Source organism: Cynocephalus volans, chromosome 4 (assembly GCF_027409185.1).
Source record: "Cynocephalus volans isolate mCynVol1 chromosome 4, mCynVol1.pri, whole genome shotgun sequence".
Taxonomy (NCBI): domain Eukaryota; kingdom Metazoa; phylum Chordata; class Mammalia; order Dermoptera; family Cynocephalidae; genus Cynocephalus; species Cynocephalus volans.
Genome location: NC_084463.1, coordinates 110,220,100 through 110,240,490, shown reverse-complemented (window position 1 = coordinate 110,240,490; position 20,391 = coordinate 110,220,100). Strand labels below are relative to the sequence as shown.

At 36.5% G+C, this 20,391-nt stretch overlaps 1 protein-coding gene across 4 annotated transcripts in view; it reads left to right on the top strand.

The window, feature by feature from the left end:
- SBF2 (SET binding factor 2) overlaps positions 1-20,391 on the top strand; it is a 465,129-nt gene that overhangs the window by 415,495 nt on the left and 29,243 nt on the right. Inside the window, exons 28-33 of one of the 4 annotated variants that reach the window (XM_063093057.1) lie at positions 1,228-1,368; positions 2,258-2,353; positions 9,736-9,920; positions 13,657-13,833; positions 15,864-15,965; positions 16,754-16,939. In XM_063093057.1, the coding sequence (XP_062949127.1) occupies positions 1,228-1,368; positions 2,258-2,353; positions 9,736-9,920; positions 13,657-13,833; positions 15,864-15,965; positions 16,754-16,939 (887 nt within the window). Of the gene's footprint in view, positions 1-1,227; positions 1,369-2,257; positions 2,354-9,735; positions 9,921-13,656; positions 13,834-15,863; positions 15,966-16,753; positions 16,940-19,110; positions 19,430-20,391 lie in introns of those variants that run through there. The other 3 variants (XM_063093056.1, XM_063093055.1, XM_063093054.1) reach the window with 3 other exon arrangements.

Below are 20,391 nucleotides of genomic sequence, written 5' to 3'. Positions count from 1 at the left end.
AAGGCAATTGGCTTTTAACTTTCTGCCCTGAGGAATCCTCCCAAGTCATATAGTGGTATAATAGAACACAAGCATATTTAAATTACATAAAGTCATTGAATCATTGCAGGAGTACTAATGAACATATGACTGAGCTTTTAGTTGGAAAAAATTGAAACTTATTCTACTGGTTTCTGATTTTTATAATCTAATATAAATTTACTACTCGTATATTTTATATTTTTGAACTCACACGTTTACTCACATTCTTTGAAATTGGAATGCATCTTATAATTGATGTGAACATAATATTATAGTTTAAATGGCAGAATTTTTAATTCATATTACATAAACTAACAATGCATGTAACTGATGACATCTTAGAGTTTATAAACTATAATAATGGCATCTTAAATTTGATAAAATATAATAATGCTAATTATTTATTTTCTCTTCAGATTGTAAGAAAATTTATGAATATTGGTTTTTCTTCTAGTGTGTCCATACCTGATGCCTTTTTTAATTGCCTGGGCTAATTTCAGTGATTCTGTTTTACTCCACACAAACCAGGCTCATATGCTCTTCAACCCAGAATTGCTCTCACAATCATTTCCATCTGGGCATACTTTTGCCCCTCTTTTAGAAGGATTAGGGAATCTAACAGTAGCTGCTTCTGTCTTCTGTCCATCTTTCTCCACTCTTCCCTCAACAAACCCCTACAAGCTCACATCCCCTGTTAGGCCAATGTGGCAGAATTGGAATAAAGCTACTAGTACTGGGAAATTCTCACCTCTACCCATTCTAGGCTCCCAAGGAAACCCACTCCATCCTCTGCTCCTAAACAGTAGCATGGGCAGGAGGGCTGGGGGAGATCATTAGTGAGATGTTGTCATTTGTGAATCTTCATTTTTAGTTGCTTGGATAAATAGAAGCTACACCTGTGCTTAGAAGGATAGCCCTGTACTGGTTTTCCAGAACTTAGCTGTTTCTGGGAGGATAATGAGGCAATTGAGAAGTAGGTGTGGTGCAACTAGCATCATAGGAGGATTAGCCATTTTAATAGATTGGGGCTTTAAATGGGGCTGGTTTCTGTATTTGGGTGTGGTAACTTGAAGACTGCATAGAGAAAGAATAAGCAAACGTGTGTGTTTACACTCATATATACATATGTGTGTGTTTACATATATAAAAGCTTGTTTTATTAACATAGAGATAGATTAATTTATTCAATATCATTTCATTTTATAGCACCTACCTCCTCTTTAGAATCTTCCAGTAGCATAGAACAAGAAAAGTACTTGCAAGCCTTGCTGAATGCAGTTTCTGTCCATCAGAAACTCAGAGGCAACAACACCCTTACTGTCAGGCCAGCACTTGCTCTGTCTCCAGGTAAGATTTGATAATACTTTTCTTCTTGACAGCTACTATGAAAGGTTGGATCCATTCCTAGGGTTAGTCTCTTTAGTTATTTGCACTGTTTCTTCAACATGTCCCCTCAAAAGTTTTACCCTGTGGGGCTATAACTTTAGCTCCTTTTATTTACTTTTACACTATTAATATCTAATAAATAGTAACCATATTTTGAGATTCAGTTATTTCCTTTTTCAAATAGTAATAGGAGACGAGGTAGGGAACATAAATAAAGTCACCCATTTTTCCCCCCAGACTCTGATTTACATAGATTTGAAAATATCACTATGAAGTTGCATGTGTAAGTTGAACATCTGTTCATTAAATGTATATTTATTAAAATCACCAAGTATAAGTTTGAAATTCCCAAAATTCAGCCTTTTATGATTTGCAGTACAGTTTGTTTTCAATAGATTTGGATGAAGCTATTAAGACTTGTACTAATGTTCTGTTTCAGTTATCATGTGATGGAACCCCAAAGGGTTCATGTAGAGGTAACCCTAATGTGTTAGACACAGGAGCATGTGACTTGAGAACTTCGTCTCTTTGGCTTAATCAGCTATTTGAATTAGCTCAACATAAGCAGAAAGTAGCTTTTCTTGTAACGTAACACCATGCATGCCTTGCTTCATTTATCATTAAATTCTCTGATTGCACTTGCCAAACCTAACTCTATAATCTTGCAAATGTGTGTTATCTCTGATGAAATAATAACATTGCCTTGTTATCTCTAATAAAGCTTTGGGTACTTAAAAAGTACAATATTTGGCAGCAATTAGACGTGCTACACATGAAGATAACTTTTTGTCATTTGAGTAATGTTAACACAAACGACATGGTCTTTGTTCTTCTTTTTGGCTGACTTTAGGGACTGAAAGGAGGACTTCAAGAATGTCCACTGTGCTTAAGCAGGTAGTGCCAGGACATTTGGATGTAAACCCATCCAATAGCTTTGCTCGAGGAGGTTAGTAAGATTGATTTTATAACTGAGCACTTATACAAGCTTAAAAGCAGAGAACGTTTCTCTAGATAGTGGATATTTTAAATCAGCTAATTATGGTTCATATTGTTCTTAATTACTCTTTTGTAAATGATCAAATTAATTTATTCCTAGCATGATGACAGATGAGTTTAGCCTTGTGGGACAAGAGGTATTATCATTGCTAATGTCTTACATGTTGATGAATTTGGGAACAGTAGGAGGTAAGAGGAGCATGTCTAAATGATAAGTCAGCCCTGGGAGTACTCCATGATACTCCAGTTTCACAGGAGAATAAACAGCTTAGGAGTAGTGACACCAGACCCAATGAAATTTTGTAGGTACAGAACATAACATACTTAGGTCCAGAAAGCAGCCCTCAAGGCCAGTATATTAAGAACAATAGCATATGTGCAGCAGACACAGGGATTTTAAATGATACTAATCTCAGTATGGATTGACCTATTCGCTTAAAGCTGTTATTTTTATTCCTGTCCTCTGAAATACTAGTTTGGAGGATGAGATAGAATGATATGTGATTTCTTCCCCACCCGGCTCTGGGCTGTAGCTGCTGGCATGAGGAAATAGAGAAAGGCTAAATATTAACTTTAAACTTCAAAAGGTGGTCTGCTTTGGACTCAGGAAGTTTGTGTGAGATTCTTATGCAAAGGAAACTCCAGACCAAGTATCTTGATTGTAACATCCTACTGCCTCACAATGGAGTCATAAAACTTAAGACTCTTCCTCCCACTCCCATATAATGCTGAATCCCCTTGAAAACATAGCAAGTAGGCAATCTTAGTTCTGCTTGAACATCATCAGTAATGGGAAACTCATTTCTTCCCAAAAATAGTCCCTTGCATTGTGAGCAACTCTATTTGTTAGAAAGTCTTTCCTCATATTGATCTAAAAATCCAACACCATGTAACTTTTACATACTGGCCCTAGCTCTGAAGTTAGAAACTAAGCCTAATCTCCCACACTACAGCCCTTCAGATCTAAAAACCGTTCTCATGTTTTCCCTCTAAGAACTTTTTAGTTAACTCTAAATATCTCCATTTCCAATTGTTGTATCCCCCTCAGCATCCTTGCCACTCTGTGACTCCACAGAATTGGACACAGCACTCTAGATGCTCATGCAACCTGATTACATTAGCTATGGGGACTTCAACATACGAATTTTGGAGGGACCCAATTCAACCCATAGCAGTCATACATAGCTTTTTTCTGAATTTTTAGAGTACCGTTCTTTTAAAGTTTAAAATACGAACTTCATTCTTTTCATCATTTCTTTCTCAGTGAATTTGAACTAAAAGATAGCATAGTGTCTTTCTCCTAAGATTCCTGCTATTTCTGCTGCCAAGAACTCTTGTCAGAATTTGGTTCAAGGTTGCAGTTCCTCTTATTGCTTTATTTACCATCTGAAAGTTTATATTTGTGAGCAAGGCAAGTCAATAATTTTCCCATTTAACTTTTAATAAAATACATCTTCCAGCAGATGTCTAGTTAGTTGAAATCCTCCCTCTCTATATCCTGAGAGGGTATTTTGCTTTTGTAAACTTCATCATGTTATGTATTCCTACATTTGGCTTGTAATACAAATTTTAGTTACAAAATTTTCTCTCCTTTTATGTTGCTACCTAAGGCCCATGGATTTTCACCACTCTGTTTCAAATACATCATCTTCTCTTTTTTTATATTGGCCTCAAGTTCATGGCTTCTTTTATCTAAGGGATCCCCTGTAGTGTTTACATTCATTATCATGAGTCCCTTCTTTGCTAGTCTCAAAGGTACCTGGAAGGCTATATTTACCCCTTTCAGTTAAAATCTCCTATTTAATTTCTTTATAACCCATTATATGCATATCTGAGGCTATAATTATTTCTGTTACCCTTCTCAAATATTTTTTGCTGAAAATTACTGTGATCTTCGAGTGTTTCCTTATGACAGTGTTTTGCTCCTAACCAGGTACGTGTTATTCTGGCATCTTAAGCTAGGATCCAGAAACGCAAATCTCATTCTTTTACCCCATCTCTTAACTCTTCACTCCTAAAGGCTTCCAAATCTCCCAGAGTCCCAGCAACTAATTAGAAGAAGAGATACTGCTGTTTCCTGTCATTTACAACATGCCCTACCATCCCTAGAGCTGCCTTCTGTGTCTCTTCTAATAGTTTCATTTCTCCTCATAAAAAATCGCAGGAATTGACTGGGATAAGCAAGTTTGGGAAGTCTCAAAAGATTCCTTATTACATGAATATGACAAGCAGGACACACATTCAGATCAACCAGAGCTAGACTAGACATAGAAACTTCCATGTCCAGAAAGTAGTTCATTTTCTTGTACCTACCTGCATTCTTCCAGAGAGCTAAGTACCACTTCTCTGGAAGTTCCTAATTTACCATGTGTGGGAAGAGCCTCCTATCTCTTAATTCTTCCTCTTAACCTTCTTCTTTTTTCTCTTCTACTTTCACTATTTTTTCATTCCTTCCATTGTTGTACAGTCTTAGTTCCTGTTTTTTTTTCTTACGTTATTTCTACTGTGTGTCCTTCCTGCTCTGATGACCCAGAGTTGAGATTGACTACCTCTTTTTTCAATCAGGGTGATCACTTTGCATTCAGCATGAATGTTGGTGACTTCCTAAGGCAGGGGATGCATACTTTTTTTACATAAGCACCACTTACAAAAAAAATTAAGATGTGAAGAGATCACATTTCATTTAAATTTAAAATAGATTTTGAGCCACATGGGGGAAAGCACATATATATACTTACGACTTGAATAAATCACTTTGTTGAGTAAAAAAATGCCATGAGAAAATTGGTACTGCCTCTTAAATACCAAAATTCAGTAGCTGGCCATATTTGAGAAGTAGCCACAAGGAGGCAGCTTTTTAATTTTTCATCCTTTATATTTTCATGGCCCTTTATATTCCTCTACATGTATTATTTTATCCTTGAAATAACCTCCAGGATAGGTATTTAAAAGAGGCCTGGAGAGATTAAGTGACTTGGCCAAGGTCACACAGCAAATAGCAGTATAACTGGGACTAGAATTAATTTAGTGTTGCACCATTTCAGTGCAATGTTTACTGAATATATCTTGTGTCTCATGCACTGGGCTGGGCCTAAAGTCACATTGTTAAATGAAGTAACCCATTCCCACATCCAAGCATCTCTTTTTCTTCTCTCCTTTGGTCTGAACAGAGTGGAGGGAATAATACCAGTGCTTAGGAAATACTCATGCTCTGAACAATGTTCGTCCCATGCAGGGAATGAACTGCATCATTTCTTCCCTGAAGGAGTCCCATTAGCCATTTCCTACTGGACAGGTCTAGGGTCACATGGTTGCTCAGGTCGCAATTCATTAATAGTTTAGAGTTTAGTTTCGTTACATTCAAATTCAAACCACAGCCCACCATATGATATTAAGCAAATTAGGAAACTTCAATTCTCAGTGTCCTCATCTATAAAATGGAAATAAACAGTACCTAGCTTTAGGGTAGTTATGAGAAATAAGTGAAATAATATATGTAAAACACTTAACTTAATAACTAGCTTATAGTAAGTAGTTCAGTAAAGTAGGAGTTCAATAAATGTTAGTTGCCATTATTGTGTGGTTATTGTTATCATTGCTCTTGCACAATACTCTGATGAAATGGGAAGAAAGTCTACATTGGCACTTAAATTGCCTTGTGCTTCACTGACCTAAGGCAAGAAGATAGAAGGCATATGCTCAAGGTCTAGGCCACTAACTTTCAAACATTTTTGATCATGACTCACAGTAAGAAATACATTTTATATCCATGTATACACATTCATTTTGTATCACAATTCAAGTAGTACTGAGTCACAATGCAAAATATATATAAACAAAAACAAAAGGTTCATGAAACAATATTCATCTATACTACATACAGTGCACAATTGTAATCTGTTTCACTTTTTAAAAAAAATACTGATTTGACCTACTAAGGGGGATCTTGCAATTTGGAAAAACAGTACTCTCAACCCTTTGCCAGTTGCAAATGCTGAGGACATCTAAGAATCACTCAGGAAATCTAAAGAGACCTCACCACCAATGCAGTAGTGTAATTCCTTTGGTTAAAATGACTTCCAGATGGGATTTGGGATTACAGTTCTCAAAGCCTTCTGCTGCCCCCATGTCAGTGCACCCATTTTATCATTGCTGATTTTCTGCTATGTGATAAATGCTTGGCAGTTTTTCATTAATGAACCCCTATTTGGGGAAGTGTTTATTGTTTTTTGTTCAATATCCCTCTTCTCACCTTCCAGTGAAAATAATTGAAGATAGAGTAGAGAGTCAGAACAGCTCATGCTGACTGTATTGATTTGCAAAAAGAAAATAATCAGCAAATGCTTTAAATACCTGTACATCAGGCTCTCAGCAAGAATACAAGAATAAACATGATTAGGTTTCTGCCCTTGCAAGCACACAATCTTGTAGAATAAAAGAATATGCAAGTAATCACAATGCAATGTGATTAGAGTTCCAGTAGAGCTCCCTACAACTCAGCACAGTCAGGAATGCCTTTCAGAGGAGTTAACATTGTACCTGGATCTTAAGGGATAAACAGGAGTTTGTCAGGTAAAGAAATGGGGGAAATCATTTCAGGCAAATAAGAAAGTGTGATGTGTTGAAGAAACAGTATCTCAGAATTAGGAACCACTCAAGCTTTAGTATAATCTTCTTAGCATCTCATATTCCAATAGGAAAATTCACAATTTTGGCAGAAAGGAGAGCAGTCAGCCAGCACATAGGAGGCCTTGTGCCTTTGCCATGCCATTGCAGGTCTTTGTCCTGTCTTGTAGTCACATTCTTTGTATGCTATCAGCCAGCATCTCTGTACCCCTTACTTTCTGACTTCCTTTGGCCACTAAAACCATCAATGTCTTTCATTTCCTGCTTCCAAAGGAGTGCAGCAGGAACAAAAATCACTTCTAATGATTTTTCTTTTATCATATTCTTATATCATGTTTTATGCAATTTTGTATTGTAGAGCTTAATAATATTGCTATTAAAATTTGCAGTCCTGAATAAATGCAGAATCATTTTCCTTAATCAACATCAGCAATTCCTTTGCTCAGGAAGTGATGTGACTGCTCACCATTTTTGTTATTACCAGATAAAGTTTGCCGTAGTCAGAAAACTCTTTCTGTTGGAAAAAAAAAAATATTACTCAAATTACAAAAGTATTATCTCTAATACTGCCTATCATTTTGGTGCAAGTAGGAATTTTAAGAGAAATCATTACTTCAGTCATCACAAGCTGTATTATTAGTGGTATTGAGTATTGTCACGAGGTCATGGATTTTTGCTGCTCATAATCTATTTATTTATGGAAAAGAAATATAATTTCCAAATGAAAAGAGAAGGAACATTGTGTGGCAATGCTTAATGCTCTACTGCAAAAACATGCCCTTAGTTATTCCAAATGGTTGCTAGAGCTTCACTGTTTCCTGGTGTAATGACTTTGCTCAGAGAACAAATATGTCGTACAACACTAGCATTTGCCAATCAGTCTCCTTCAGTTCTAAGGCCAGTATATTCCTAACATTTAGACACACCCAAAATTCTTTAATTTTATTATATGAACTTATTTCTGACTGAAGGACGGACTTCAAAAGCTTATTCCATTTGGTATAATTTTTTAGTGGCACCCTCTGCCATGCTGTCCATTTCATTGTGCTTATGGTATTTATAAACAAGTGCTTAAGTTTCATTTAACAGGCACTCAGTTCATCTTTTTTTGTGACTGCAGCTTTCTGTTTGTTAATTAAAAGACTACTTTTATTATATTTACCTTTTTCCCCCTATTAACTTGGTTTTTAAAATTGAATAGCCTATTTTTCTCTTATTCAATCTGCTCTGATGTCTGCTGCTATATACATTTCATTTCTCCTTCTGTCTTTAATCTTACCTACCAGTGCATGGGTACAGAGATAAATGTTTTACTCAGTCAAATCCCAAATCTTCAGCTAAGGGAAGAGTCCATAATCAAGGTACTGTATTACGTGTCCTGATATGTCACTCTTTCAAACTGTCTTCATATGAAAGCATACACATTACAAATGACTTTTTCACAGTTGTTTGGCAAATTATATCCTTTATTCTCATCCACATTCTGAATTTCCTGTGATTCCATTTACAAAAAATTAACACTCGCCATTATATCTAAAAGAAGCTCATAAGTTATATGGAATGATTCATGTGTTTAAGCAGAAATGACCTATAAAACCTTTTCTTGGGAACTGATCTCCTGACCCCATGCTTATAAAGAGAGAGAGAAGCAGATGTGACATTATCATGGTGACTTCTAGTCACCTAGAAACATGATTTGATTTAACAATGGGCAACGATTAAAGCTTCTCAAAAGCATTTCCAGATCTAGAGAAAAAAACCCACCTAGGTAAGCAGTAGGGAGGTTCTGTACTCCTATAACCCCATCACAGGGATGAGCACCACAGTCTACAGGCATTTATGAGGGCCTCCGTTGTTTTGAATGTGCTGCAGTGCCAGTCAAATTTGAGAATCAATATATGCCTTTCTGTTCAGACATTTAATATTTAATAGTCTCACTTGCATATAGAAATCCTTGACTTTTCTAATTAATATAATTAAGGCCAACTTACATCATGATACTTTTCTAGCAGTTTAGCTTGCGCTTTCTCTTAGAAGACATCTGCTTCTTAGTGTACATTTTAAGTAAGGCCTCCAAGATTCAGTGAAATGCACATTACTAAATTTATAACTTTTCATTATTTTTCATGGATACTGGAAATGAACTATAGTATAATCTTTACTTGTTTAGAATTATCATTTTGGCATGATATACAAATATTAGTTCTAAATCCAGCTTCAGATTTGAGTAGATTTATTAAGTTTCTATTTTATATCTTAATCAAGATTTCTTGTTGAATTGGCTAAATTAACAGAAGAATGTTTCTTCTTTCATGAAGCCCCAAGAAATTGAGTTGCTCAGCGTTCTTCCTAGGCTTCATTATTGCCTCATGCCTGCACTGTTTGTTTCCAGTGTCAATGCACTCTTTCTACTTATGATCTCAGTATTATAAATACTGAATTTACATCAAAATATAAAAAGGAGATTGATTTGGGTGACTTCACAGGCCCTTCTGAGCCTAAGATCATGTGATTTTGAAATGCTATATTGAATAATGCTTATGTTGCAAAAGTAAATGTCAAATAACCAGTATGATTTATGATTACTTAGATTAGTTAACTTGCTGTTACCTTTAAAACTGTAGCTCCAGAGCATGCATCTTTTTCTTTATTCAGGGGCATTCTCACATCAGATTATCTCACTTGATTCTTTTGGCTTTTGTGAAGGTGTGTGGGCAAGTCTTCGCTCTAGTACTCGCTTGATGAGCTCTCCAACATCCTTCATTGATGTTGGCGCCCGGCTGGCAGGCAAGGATCACTCAGCCTCCTTTAGTAACAGCACCTACCTACAAAACCAGCTCTTGAAACGCCAAGCAGCTCTTTATATATTTGGCGAAAAGTCACAACTAAGGGTAAGATTTATTTTTCTCACTTAGAAACTTTATGGTACATTAAGGCAGTTTATAAAAACCTATGTTAGAAACCACCTTTCCCAGAAATTTTTTTACAGCGTGATTCTTAACCTAAAATGTAACTCTTCCTTTCTATATATACACACACATGTATTCATACATATATGAGTACATGTGCATATGTGTAAGTATATTTACATATCAATACACATGCATATTTATTAGCCATGAAAATAAATATTTACTCATAATCATAAAAAATGAGTATAGGTTGTCCTGTTAGCTCAGTTGCTTAAAACAGCCTTTTAACACCAAGGTCACGAGTTCAGATCCCTGTACTGGCCAGCCGCAAAAAATAAATAAATAAAAAATAAACATCAGGAATATTAGGAAGTATCTGTCTGAAAAAGAAATATGGCTTATTCAGGCTGTTTTCTACTTTCTTGATTCAGTGTCTACAGGAATTTCTGTGCCTATGGCAAAACATGGTTTTGTTGTTGTAAACCTATTGATAAAGAAAGCTACTGGAAGGCGAGAGAAGGGTGGAGAGAGGAAGACTGTGGCAGTGTATATGGAGGCAAGGGAAGGCCAAGACTAGGTTTTCTAAGTAATGTTTCTTAAAAATTTGCAAGGGTGTATATAAGAGACGCATGTCCTAATACATGTCAGAAAATTCAAAATATTAAATGCTAATCAACTTATTTTTACTGTTAAATTATGCTAAAGAGCTTCACTATGCTGAGGTTGCATAAATCGTAAAGATAGCCTCTACTTCCAAAAGCAATGTAATTCCTGAGTTTAAATCTCCTTTAATGTTTTGCATGTCATACATTACAAGATAAACTTAGTTACTACTGACAGGTGTGTCAGAAATGAAAGTATTTGTTAATTCAGAAATCCCTTCAAAGTTTAGTCCAGTGCTCCAGTTAGCAGTAGGCAATCTAGACAGACCTTTGGCTGAACTGTGGTGCAGAGGCTGTGAGCAGGGTGCTCTCAGCAGGATCCCACATGCTTGGCCCTTAAGATGCCAGTGATTGAGTCATCTCTTCTGAAGCAGGCTGGCTTTGCTAGGTCTTCTCCCACTGCATGGACTGCTGCAAGCACTTAATCACCAAACTTTAGGGTAGAAGGCATGAAACTGTTGGGTAATGCTCAGTTGTTAAATCTGCATATGTATCTTCTGATACAGCAGATAATTTTATATCCAGGAAATAGTTGGAACACTTTTTAACAGCAATCTAGGGCTGCCTGCACAGCCTTCTTGGCACCAGTGTGTTTTCCAAAGCACAGACTTTCTATAGTTCAGCATGCTACTTACTTATCATCTGAATCACTCCCTGAGCTTTGTCTCCTGAGTGCTCACCTCTGTCATTTCCTTTGCATATCAGTCCTCAAATTAGCTGTGTGATCATGCATATTTGAATAAGAAAGACTGACCACTTGGGACCCTTCCTTTCTTCTTTCCCTCCCTTCTTCCTTCCTTTTTGTTTGTCTTTCATCAATAAAGTATTATATTTTAAAAATGTAATTCCACTGTTCTGGCACAATAGTTGTTAGCAATTTTATGTACTCAATACAGACTTTGTGTTTTATTAACTCGGTTGTGTCTGTAGAGTATGTGTGCCACATTCTAACTAGCACAGTGCTGTCCAATTGTAATTCTACACCTTTTTCTCCCAACAAAGGAAGCATAAAGGAAAGCCAGTAAGTGACAGTGACTTATTCTAAAAGTAACCTTGAATTTGGCCTTCTTTACCTTTTCAAATTCACATACTTTAATACTTTATAAATAGTAACAAATTCCTTATAACTTAACAGTGTGTCTCAACTCTGTAGTTCATAACTCCTGGTTTATAAGATAAACATACCTAGCCTATGTATAGTTGGGAAATAAAAAGAAATCTATTTTTCCTGAAAAATAAACTATCTCTTATTTATTGTAACTTTTTAAAAAATAATAGAAAGGAACACATGTGTACTGCTAGGTTCTTTATCTCAAGCCTTAACATCATATTTCCATCTTGTGTAAGTCTTCATAATTATTTTAGTCACTGATAACATCCCATATTGCTGGATGTTTAGGTTTCTTTCTAACTTTTATATGTAAAACTGGAGTCGCATTTCCAAGCATTTAGGGTTTGGGGGGGGGCGGTTATTGAGATACAATTCACTAGGGTTTGGTTATTTTTCTATATTTTAGATTATTTCTTTAGAAAAGCTTCCTAAAAATGGAGTTATTTAGACAAAACTTTTTTTTTCTTGGTACATATTAGAAATGCTATTTTTCTTAAAAAAAAAAAAAAAAAAAAACTTAGGAGTTTTTACTTTGTCTTTTCAAATTTTAATAGGCCTTTTAAAACTATAAAATAACCAGTATAAAATACTAAAGAGACTCTGTATGTAAGTTCTTGGAAGCACTTTTTCTCTTAATTGTGGCAAAATACACTTAACAAAATTTACTATCATAACTGTTTTTAAGTTACAAGTCAATATTATTGAATACATTCTTCTTGTTGTACACAATCTGCAAGAAGCAGTTTTACTCTTAGAAAAGCAGATGGCCCAGTAGAGTATTTTGGGCAGAATATGAAGAAAATGGAAGGAATCTTAAAAAATTAATTTATTCTTTCTCATGAGAAGGTAGAGAACTCTTAAATCTTCTTCAGAACTAGGCAACCAGATTATCAAAACAAAATACACAAATGGACTATCGGTGTAGCATTCTTTAATTACAAATGCAACAGTTCATACCTCATACAGAATAAATTCCAAATGGACTAAAGATGTAAATGAAAAAGAAGGGCTAGCCGATTAGCTCAGTTGATTAGAGCGCAGTGTTGTAACACCATGGTCAAGGGTTCAGATCCCCATACTGGCCAGTCACCCCACCCCACCTCCCCCAAAAAAGTACTTAAATATAGGTTGATACATATGTCATACTGAATAAAAAAAAATTTCCTGGTGACATTCACCTGGAAAAAAAATACATTATCCCAAAGATAGAAATCAACAAAGCCTTTCACATGTCATGGTATATAATTTTTTATTACTGACTTGTAAAAAGTGACCACATGTTAGTAGTCTTAGATAGTAAGAACAGTGATTTTTATTTCTTTCTCAATGTTTTATCTCTACTTTCTTTTTTTTTTTTTTTTTGCAATAAATATGTTTTACTTGTATAATAAGAAACAAATATGTGTATACCAGGTTGGCAAGTTAGCTCCGTTGGTTAGGGCATGGTGTTGATAACACCAAGGTCCAGGGTTTGATCCGTTACCAGGCAGCTGAGAAAAATAAAACGAAAAACAAATATGTGTACACCTACAAACTTTAATTTGTACAGTTCTAGTTTACACTGTTGAATTAACCATATTGGCCATGTGTCATTGGTTCCTGTTTAAACTTCCAGGTTCATGGCCTTATAATTGTCTTATATTTGGTCTTATAAGCTCCATCAAGTTCCAACCTATCAGCAGTCTCTTCATGTTCTCAGAATGACAGCATTCTTAAACTAAATAATCTACTTCTACAAAGGACTAGACTTGCCATTCTAGGCAAACCACTCGACCTACCTGAATGGCTTTTTCCAGCAATAGTGACAATTTAGCCACACAAGAGTGACTTTCTTGACGCATTGTAGCCTCTGCAGCTATTTGGCCTCAACTAACTGTATATCATTAAGCATCAGCCTGTTGAAAACATTGCTCTGCCTAATTCTCTGCATCTTCACCCACAGAACTTCAAGATAGAATTTGCTTTAAATTGTGAGTTTGTTCCTGTTGAATTTCATGAAATCCGACAAGTGAAAGCCAGTTTTAAAAAGCTGATGAGGGCTTGTATCCCAAGCACCATCCCTACTGACTCAGAAGTGACCTTCCTGAAAGCCCTGGGAGACTCTGAGTGGTTCCCACAGGTAATGTCTGGAGCAGCTTGAAGGAAAGAGAGGCCCAAGTGGATACACAGAACCAATATTTGAGGAAAAAAATATATTCCCCCTACTACCCAATGTTCTCCCCCTTTATTGTGTACCCTTCATATAGGCCTTTCAGTGTCAGAAAACCATGTGATACAGGGGTGAGGAGATAGAATTCTTGATCACTGAGTTTTTATCTCTGTGTAACTGAAAGTTTGGTGTCCATAGGATGCTAAGGAGGAGAAAATTCTTTTTTAGATGGAAACTTTCTGATGTGTAATAAATTTCATCAGCAGTGTTTATTGGGCTCCTGCTATCTTGTCAACACACTAAGGATCTAAGACAGAAGGCAATTTCTGCATGACTCCAAGAGCCTTTCTCTCTTACTTTCTCACCTTCCATTTGTCTCTGCCTATTCCATGTTTCTAGATTTTAGATTCACCCCCCGACTAACCATCAAAGGCACATCATGCAGATGCTCAAAACCTACCTAAGGATTGAGATCAACCACATATTCATCCTTCAGCTAAATTAACCTTGGGATATTTTTAATTGAAGTTTTATTGAGAAGTGAAGGGAAGATAGGTATGTCAGCACACATACTCACATATTTCTTCCAAACCACAGAGGGAAAGGTATTTATGACATGCATATTTTATATGCTGATTCAGACATTTGGCCAAGAGCATCTCTGCAATATAGCTTTCAACCTTGTCTTAAGGTCCATTATTCTTCCCAGTCCCTCTGTCCCCTGCCCCCATCTACCTCCAAGAATCCTGCCTCTCTTGAGGAGGAAAAAGGGTTGTTTCCCACAGTACATTGGACAAAAAAAAGCCAGGGAGTGATGTCAGTACCCAGGCCAGCGACTATTCTCAAGGTACACACAGCCACATATACAAATGGCTATGAATATATATCAAGGTATGTTTGTTACTATTAAGGCAATTTAGGATATTCTGAGTGTCCATGGAAGGAACTGACCAGTACTCTTTTCTGTCCCTAGGCTATGAGCCCCAGCCCCAAACTGTCCCCACCACCCAACCTGTGTTTCTAGTACATTCTGTGCTCTGTTCCTTGCTGAAAAGTGGGCCTTTACCAGAAGATAGGTACTAAAGACAGTGGAAAATATTGTCCTACTTGGGATATTGTCATTTAAAAAGTTAACTCTTAGAGCAAATGCTAAGCCCAAGAGAATTCAGGCCTGGTGATAGCTGTGTAGGAACAGTAAGTGAGGAGATTCCCGCTGCTCAGTAGGACATGTGCCTTGTTCCTGTGTTTAAAATAGCCTTGTTCTGTTTAAAATGTGTTTTAGTTTTTGTTTTTGTTTAGTTCAGTGTTGGATCTATACTGCAAATTATGATGCTTAAAATAGTTTTTAAAACTAGAATGTTACATTTGGTTTTGAAATCTATATGCTGTGCTCAGACCCTACTTGTTCATTAAGGGCTTTGAGTCAGTTAGTATGGCTTAAAAAGCTGAGCACAAATGTAAGTTTTCTTCCCATTTAATACACAGTCAGACAAATAGTATCTTTTTTTTTTAACAAATAAGTCACTTACCATAAAATTCATCCTTTCAAAGTATACAATTCAGTACTTTCTAGTATATTCACAGTGTTGTTGTACAACTATCACAACTATTTATTTCCAGAAAAATTAAGATATATGAACTAGAATTTACTACATCTTGGAAAAACAAATTTTAAATCCCATAACTATGTTGGGAGGGCCACTTAGAATCTCTGTCTTTTCCACTCAATGGAATTATAGCCCTTCTACTTTTGGGAAAATCATGTGAAGTCATTTTATTTCATTATGTATCACTTGAACACGTTGTTTTAAAATGCGTCTACTTTTAACATGTGTCATTGTTTAATCTTGACTTGACAAGAACTTGGGTATTTAAGAAATCATGTGGTTCTTTTCTCCAAGTGCTAACTTGTTTGATTATCCAATGTTGATAGCAAGTCTTTCTGTCCTCTCTGCTCAGAAAGTGCATTGGTCTCATTGTGGCCTTCTTTCCTATCTTAGCTTCACAGGATACTGCAGTTGGCTGTGGTTATATCAGAAGTACTCGAGAATGGTTCCTCAGTTTTGGTCTGTTTGGAAGAAGGCTGGGACATCACTGCACAAGTAAACTACACATATTTATAGAGATTTCCTTTCATATTTGTATTTCAATTTAGCTGTTTTAAATTCTGCAGATGAATCCTTTGTTCAATGACTTGATGTGTTTACGGATAGAGAAAGTTCTGTGTTAAACACCACCTAGTATCCATCAGAAAGTTCTACGCATGAGCTTTCAGCCCCTAGATAGCCTGGAGCTCCGGCTCAGAGCGTTAGGCTCCTGAATTCACAGATGCACTGTGCAAGCTTGCAGATGAAGCCCTTGACCATCAGCGTGGGACATGGACCATCCTTCTCGAGTTTTGTCAGTTCTCTCCCTGGCTCTCTAAAGCCCCTCCTTTACTTACTGCAGGGTGGTAAGGAAAAGTATGAGTTCAAACAACATTAAAACATTAATCTATATCTGCCAAAAAATAGAATAGGCTTGAACTAATCCTCTGGCCTTAATAATTAACCTAAGAAAAGGCCACAATCAGCAAACTGGTCAGTTAAGGATTAAAAATCTAATTCCCTAAAAGAAAAAATATAGCCAAACTGAGTTTGAGTTGAGTTTTAATTTTTACTGGAAAATTTGCAGAATTCATTTGATTGGCTGTCCTGGAGCAGTTAGTGAACAAATGTGCTGTCCTGGTTACTTTCCTTGTGAATTAGCTTTCATCAAAAGGAAGTGCTTTTAAAAAGAAAGAAGAAAAAGAAGGGGGAAAAATATAAAACAAAAGGAAGTGCTTTTATTTTAGCAACGGGACTTTTTCAGAACTGAAATTAATGAAGTATCCATCTTGCTTGTGCCCTAGGTGACATCCTTGGTTCAGTTACTCAGTGATCCCTTTTATAGGACACTTGAAGGCTTCCGGATGTTGGTTGAAAAAGAGTGGCTGTCTTTTGGTCATAAATTCAGTCAGCGGAGCAGCTTGACCCTCAACTGTCAGGGTAGTGGTTTTGCTCCAGTCTTCTTACAATTCTTAGACTGTGTACACCAGGTAAGTGGAGCAAGCTCATATTGACTTGATACAAAGGAAAGAAAAGAAAAGCTCTAGCATTTATTGAGCATTCTCACGCTGTGCCACGTATCTCCCTGTCATAACTCTGATTAACTCAGTCATAGGACATGCTGAAATCTTACCAGTAGACTCCTGGGAATGGAGAAGAAAAAGAACTACTTGGTTTCTGAAACTAGGACAGCTGAGCTGGTAGCCAGCACTCTAAATTACCATCTCCAAAGAGGAGGAGCAACTTAGGCTTATTGTCCAAAGTTTGGACTAGAATAGAATAGCAAAAATCTCTAGGTAATAGTAGGGCCTAAAATCCAGCACGTGGTCTGCCCAGCTTGGGAGGACCGTAGCTTGTGCCTGAGAACACAAGAAGTAGAGCCTAATCCCTAGAGAAATAACCAGGGCCCAGCCAGGTAGGCCTAGGGGGTTGAGAACACTGGCTCGATTCTAACACTGGGTGATACTGGGTGACCTAATCAGGGCTAATCAAGAGGCCAGACAGAAGCCCAGATATATAATCCAGTCAAACCCAGTGAGGGAGGAAAAGATGTGAGTGCTCTAGGCTTCCTCCTCCCTTCATCCCAGGCACGTCAGATAACAGACCTCAAGATGGGGCCTTGGTCAGGATTGGGCTTGAGAACTGGATTGCACTGGACTTGCAAGTCAAAGGCTAAATTGGCCTAGGAAAAGCAGGGTTGACATTTAAAGCTTTGTTTCATCTGTACCACAACCCCAGGGGTAGATGAACGAGTTCTGGCAGGTCAAACATATTTATGGGAACAGTGAGCCTCTTTGAATGCATTGGCCTCAAGTGTCTATTGGAAGGAAAGAGGGAAATGTTTTCAGGAACCCAGATTGGAACTAGGTCTTCTGAAGAGGCCAAGTTGGTATGCAGTTATGTTTTGTTTTGTTTTTATTCTGTTAATCACTTGATCAGCTTTATTAATTCACTGCACAATTTTTTTAAATGACAGCTATATTGAACTATAATTTATATTGCATACAGTTCACCTATTTAAAATATACAATTTTGCTGTGGTAGATCCTGTAAAAAAAAAAAAAAAAGATACAGTGTACAATTCAGTAGTTTTTAAAGTATACTCAGAGTTGTGCAACAGTTACCTCAATCAATCTTAGAACATTTTATCACCCCAAAAAGAAACTCCATACCTGTTAGCAGTGACTTTCCATTCCCCTACCCCCGCCCCACACACTCACCTACTCACACTGGAGGCTATGTTTTTGACTGCTCCTGTTCGCTTGTTAAGGAAAAGACCTCTTAAATAATTTCAGTTGGTCTGTCCAAGCAGCATCTGGAGGGAGCTGGTCATAAGGTTGAACTTACTCTTTTAAACTCTTTGTAGTATATTTGTTTTCGTTTTGAATATTAGACTTTTTGGCAAATATGAGGAGTCTTCAAAAAGTTCATATGAATCCTTCTATCTTTTAATTTCATTTTTCCACAAAATGAAGTACCCTCATAGATGAGGGAGAAGTTTGGAGACCATCGTTTCTGAAACAGAAAGTTTAACTGAATCCAAAAGGGAGGAACAAGCATCTCTTCTCACTTCTGGATAGGTGAAAGCATATGAGTTCTTCATGAAAGCAATTCTTATTATCCTGTTTATTGTTGTTATGTGTACCAAATGCACTAGGCTACTTCCTGCCTCCATATACCACCAATGCTAACAATAATTACTAATGTACTGACTGCTTACTATGCTTTTTTTTATTTCATGATTCTAAGTAATCTTTGAACCTTTTCCTGACCCCCCATTTGTTTTTTTTTTTTAAGTTTTTTATAATTTATTGATCCTCTTATGAAAAATTTGCACAATCACCACAGATAAAGTCATTGCAGAATCTTTACCCTGGCTTTTTCCCAGCACCAACATAGGCCTTTGCAGCCCCCTGACTTTCTTCATTCTGTTTTTGCATACCTTTTGCTGTTTTCTTGAGGTCTTTTTCTCCTCATACAGGCCTTGTCTTGCAAGTCTATATTTGGGTTCATTTTTCTTTGCATAATCCAAGGAATCATAAATCCATGCCAAAGCCAGTTATCTTGCCACCACCAAAATGAGTTCTGAATCCAAATACAAAAATGACATCCGGTGTGGTCTTGTACATTTTGGCTAGTTTTTCCCTAATTTCTGTCTTAGGTACTGTTGCCTTCCCAGGGTGAAAAATATCAGTGACCATTTGTTTCTTCTGAAGTAGTCGGTTGGTCATGAACTTCCCAGTCCAGATGGTTACTGTGTCATTCATCATGGCAGCTGGTCCTCAGGAAGCCCTCTCCTTTGTATTTTTAATGGGTCATGTACAGACTTCTTTGTACAACTGTAACATCTATAACACTAGAGTATATTTATTTGTATGTGTCTGTTGCCCTCTACTTAGACTGAGAATTTTGGGGAATGTAATATTAGTCTTCATATCTCTGGTATCTAGCACAATTATAATTTCAGTGTCTGGAATATAATCAACACTCAATAAATATGTATTATCAACAAATAATGAAAATTTGAATAGCCACAGTCTTGCTCATGCTCTCAACATCCTTCATCAAGACCATGTAGAATATCCTAAGTAGAATTGCAACCATAATCTGAGAGCTCAAATACAATGCTTTGTTCCCTTTTGCAAAAATCTTCAGGGCAAATAAACAAAAACCTTTAGTGGCTCCACATTTTCTAAAGACTTACTCTTCCTCATGTCTAGTTTGAATAAAGTAATGGAGTCATTGCTTTGTCAAAATTTCTCTTGAAAGTTTCTTAACAAGGCTCTTCACTGAAGGCCTACATTCTGTCTTAATAAGTACGCACAACCAATTTTTACCCCTGCATTGAGATCACATCACAGATAATTCGGTTGAACACTAGATGAAGCAGTTACTTTCTTTTAGGGTCCATGGTATATAAAAAAATGCATATTATTAAATATTAAATATCACAGTCCTTCTAATGAGGTATTTACAATTAAACAGCATGTAGGAACAGAAACCAAATGAAACACGAGCGTCACATCTCCCATCTAAATCTGACTCTGAGGCATAAACTCATTGAGAGGAATATCAGGTAGAATCAACCATGCCGACTTTTTTTTTTAAATAAGAATTAAACTGAATCCATGTTGACCTTCTGGGGTTTTTTTCTTTCTTTCTTTCTTTCTTTTTTTTTAATCTTTGTGTGTTTTGTTTTTTAAATAAGAATTAAACTGGTATATGCTGTTTGTGTAACAAACTCCTTTACTGAGCCTTCTGAGATAGCATATGTAGATACATAGAAAATGTTCATATTATCAGTTTCACATATTTTTATCCTAAAATTATTTAAGATTTTTTTTATTTCTGTTGAAATAAAATGTTGTGACTTCCTTTATCATCTATTAGGTTGAGGTAATAACTTCAGATTTGACGAGGTAAAATAGAGTTTAAAAATGAA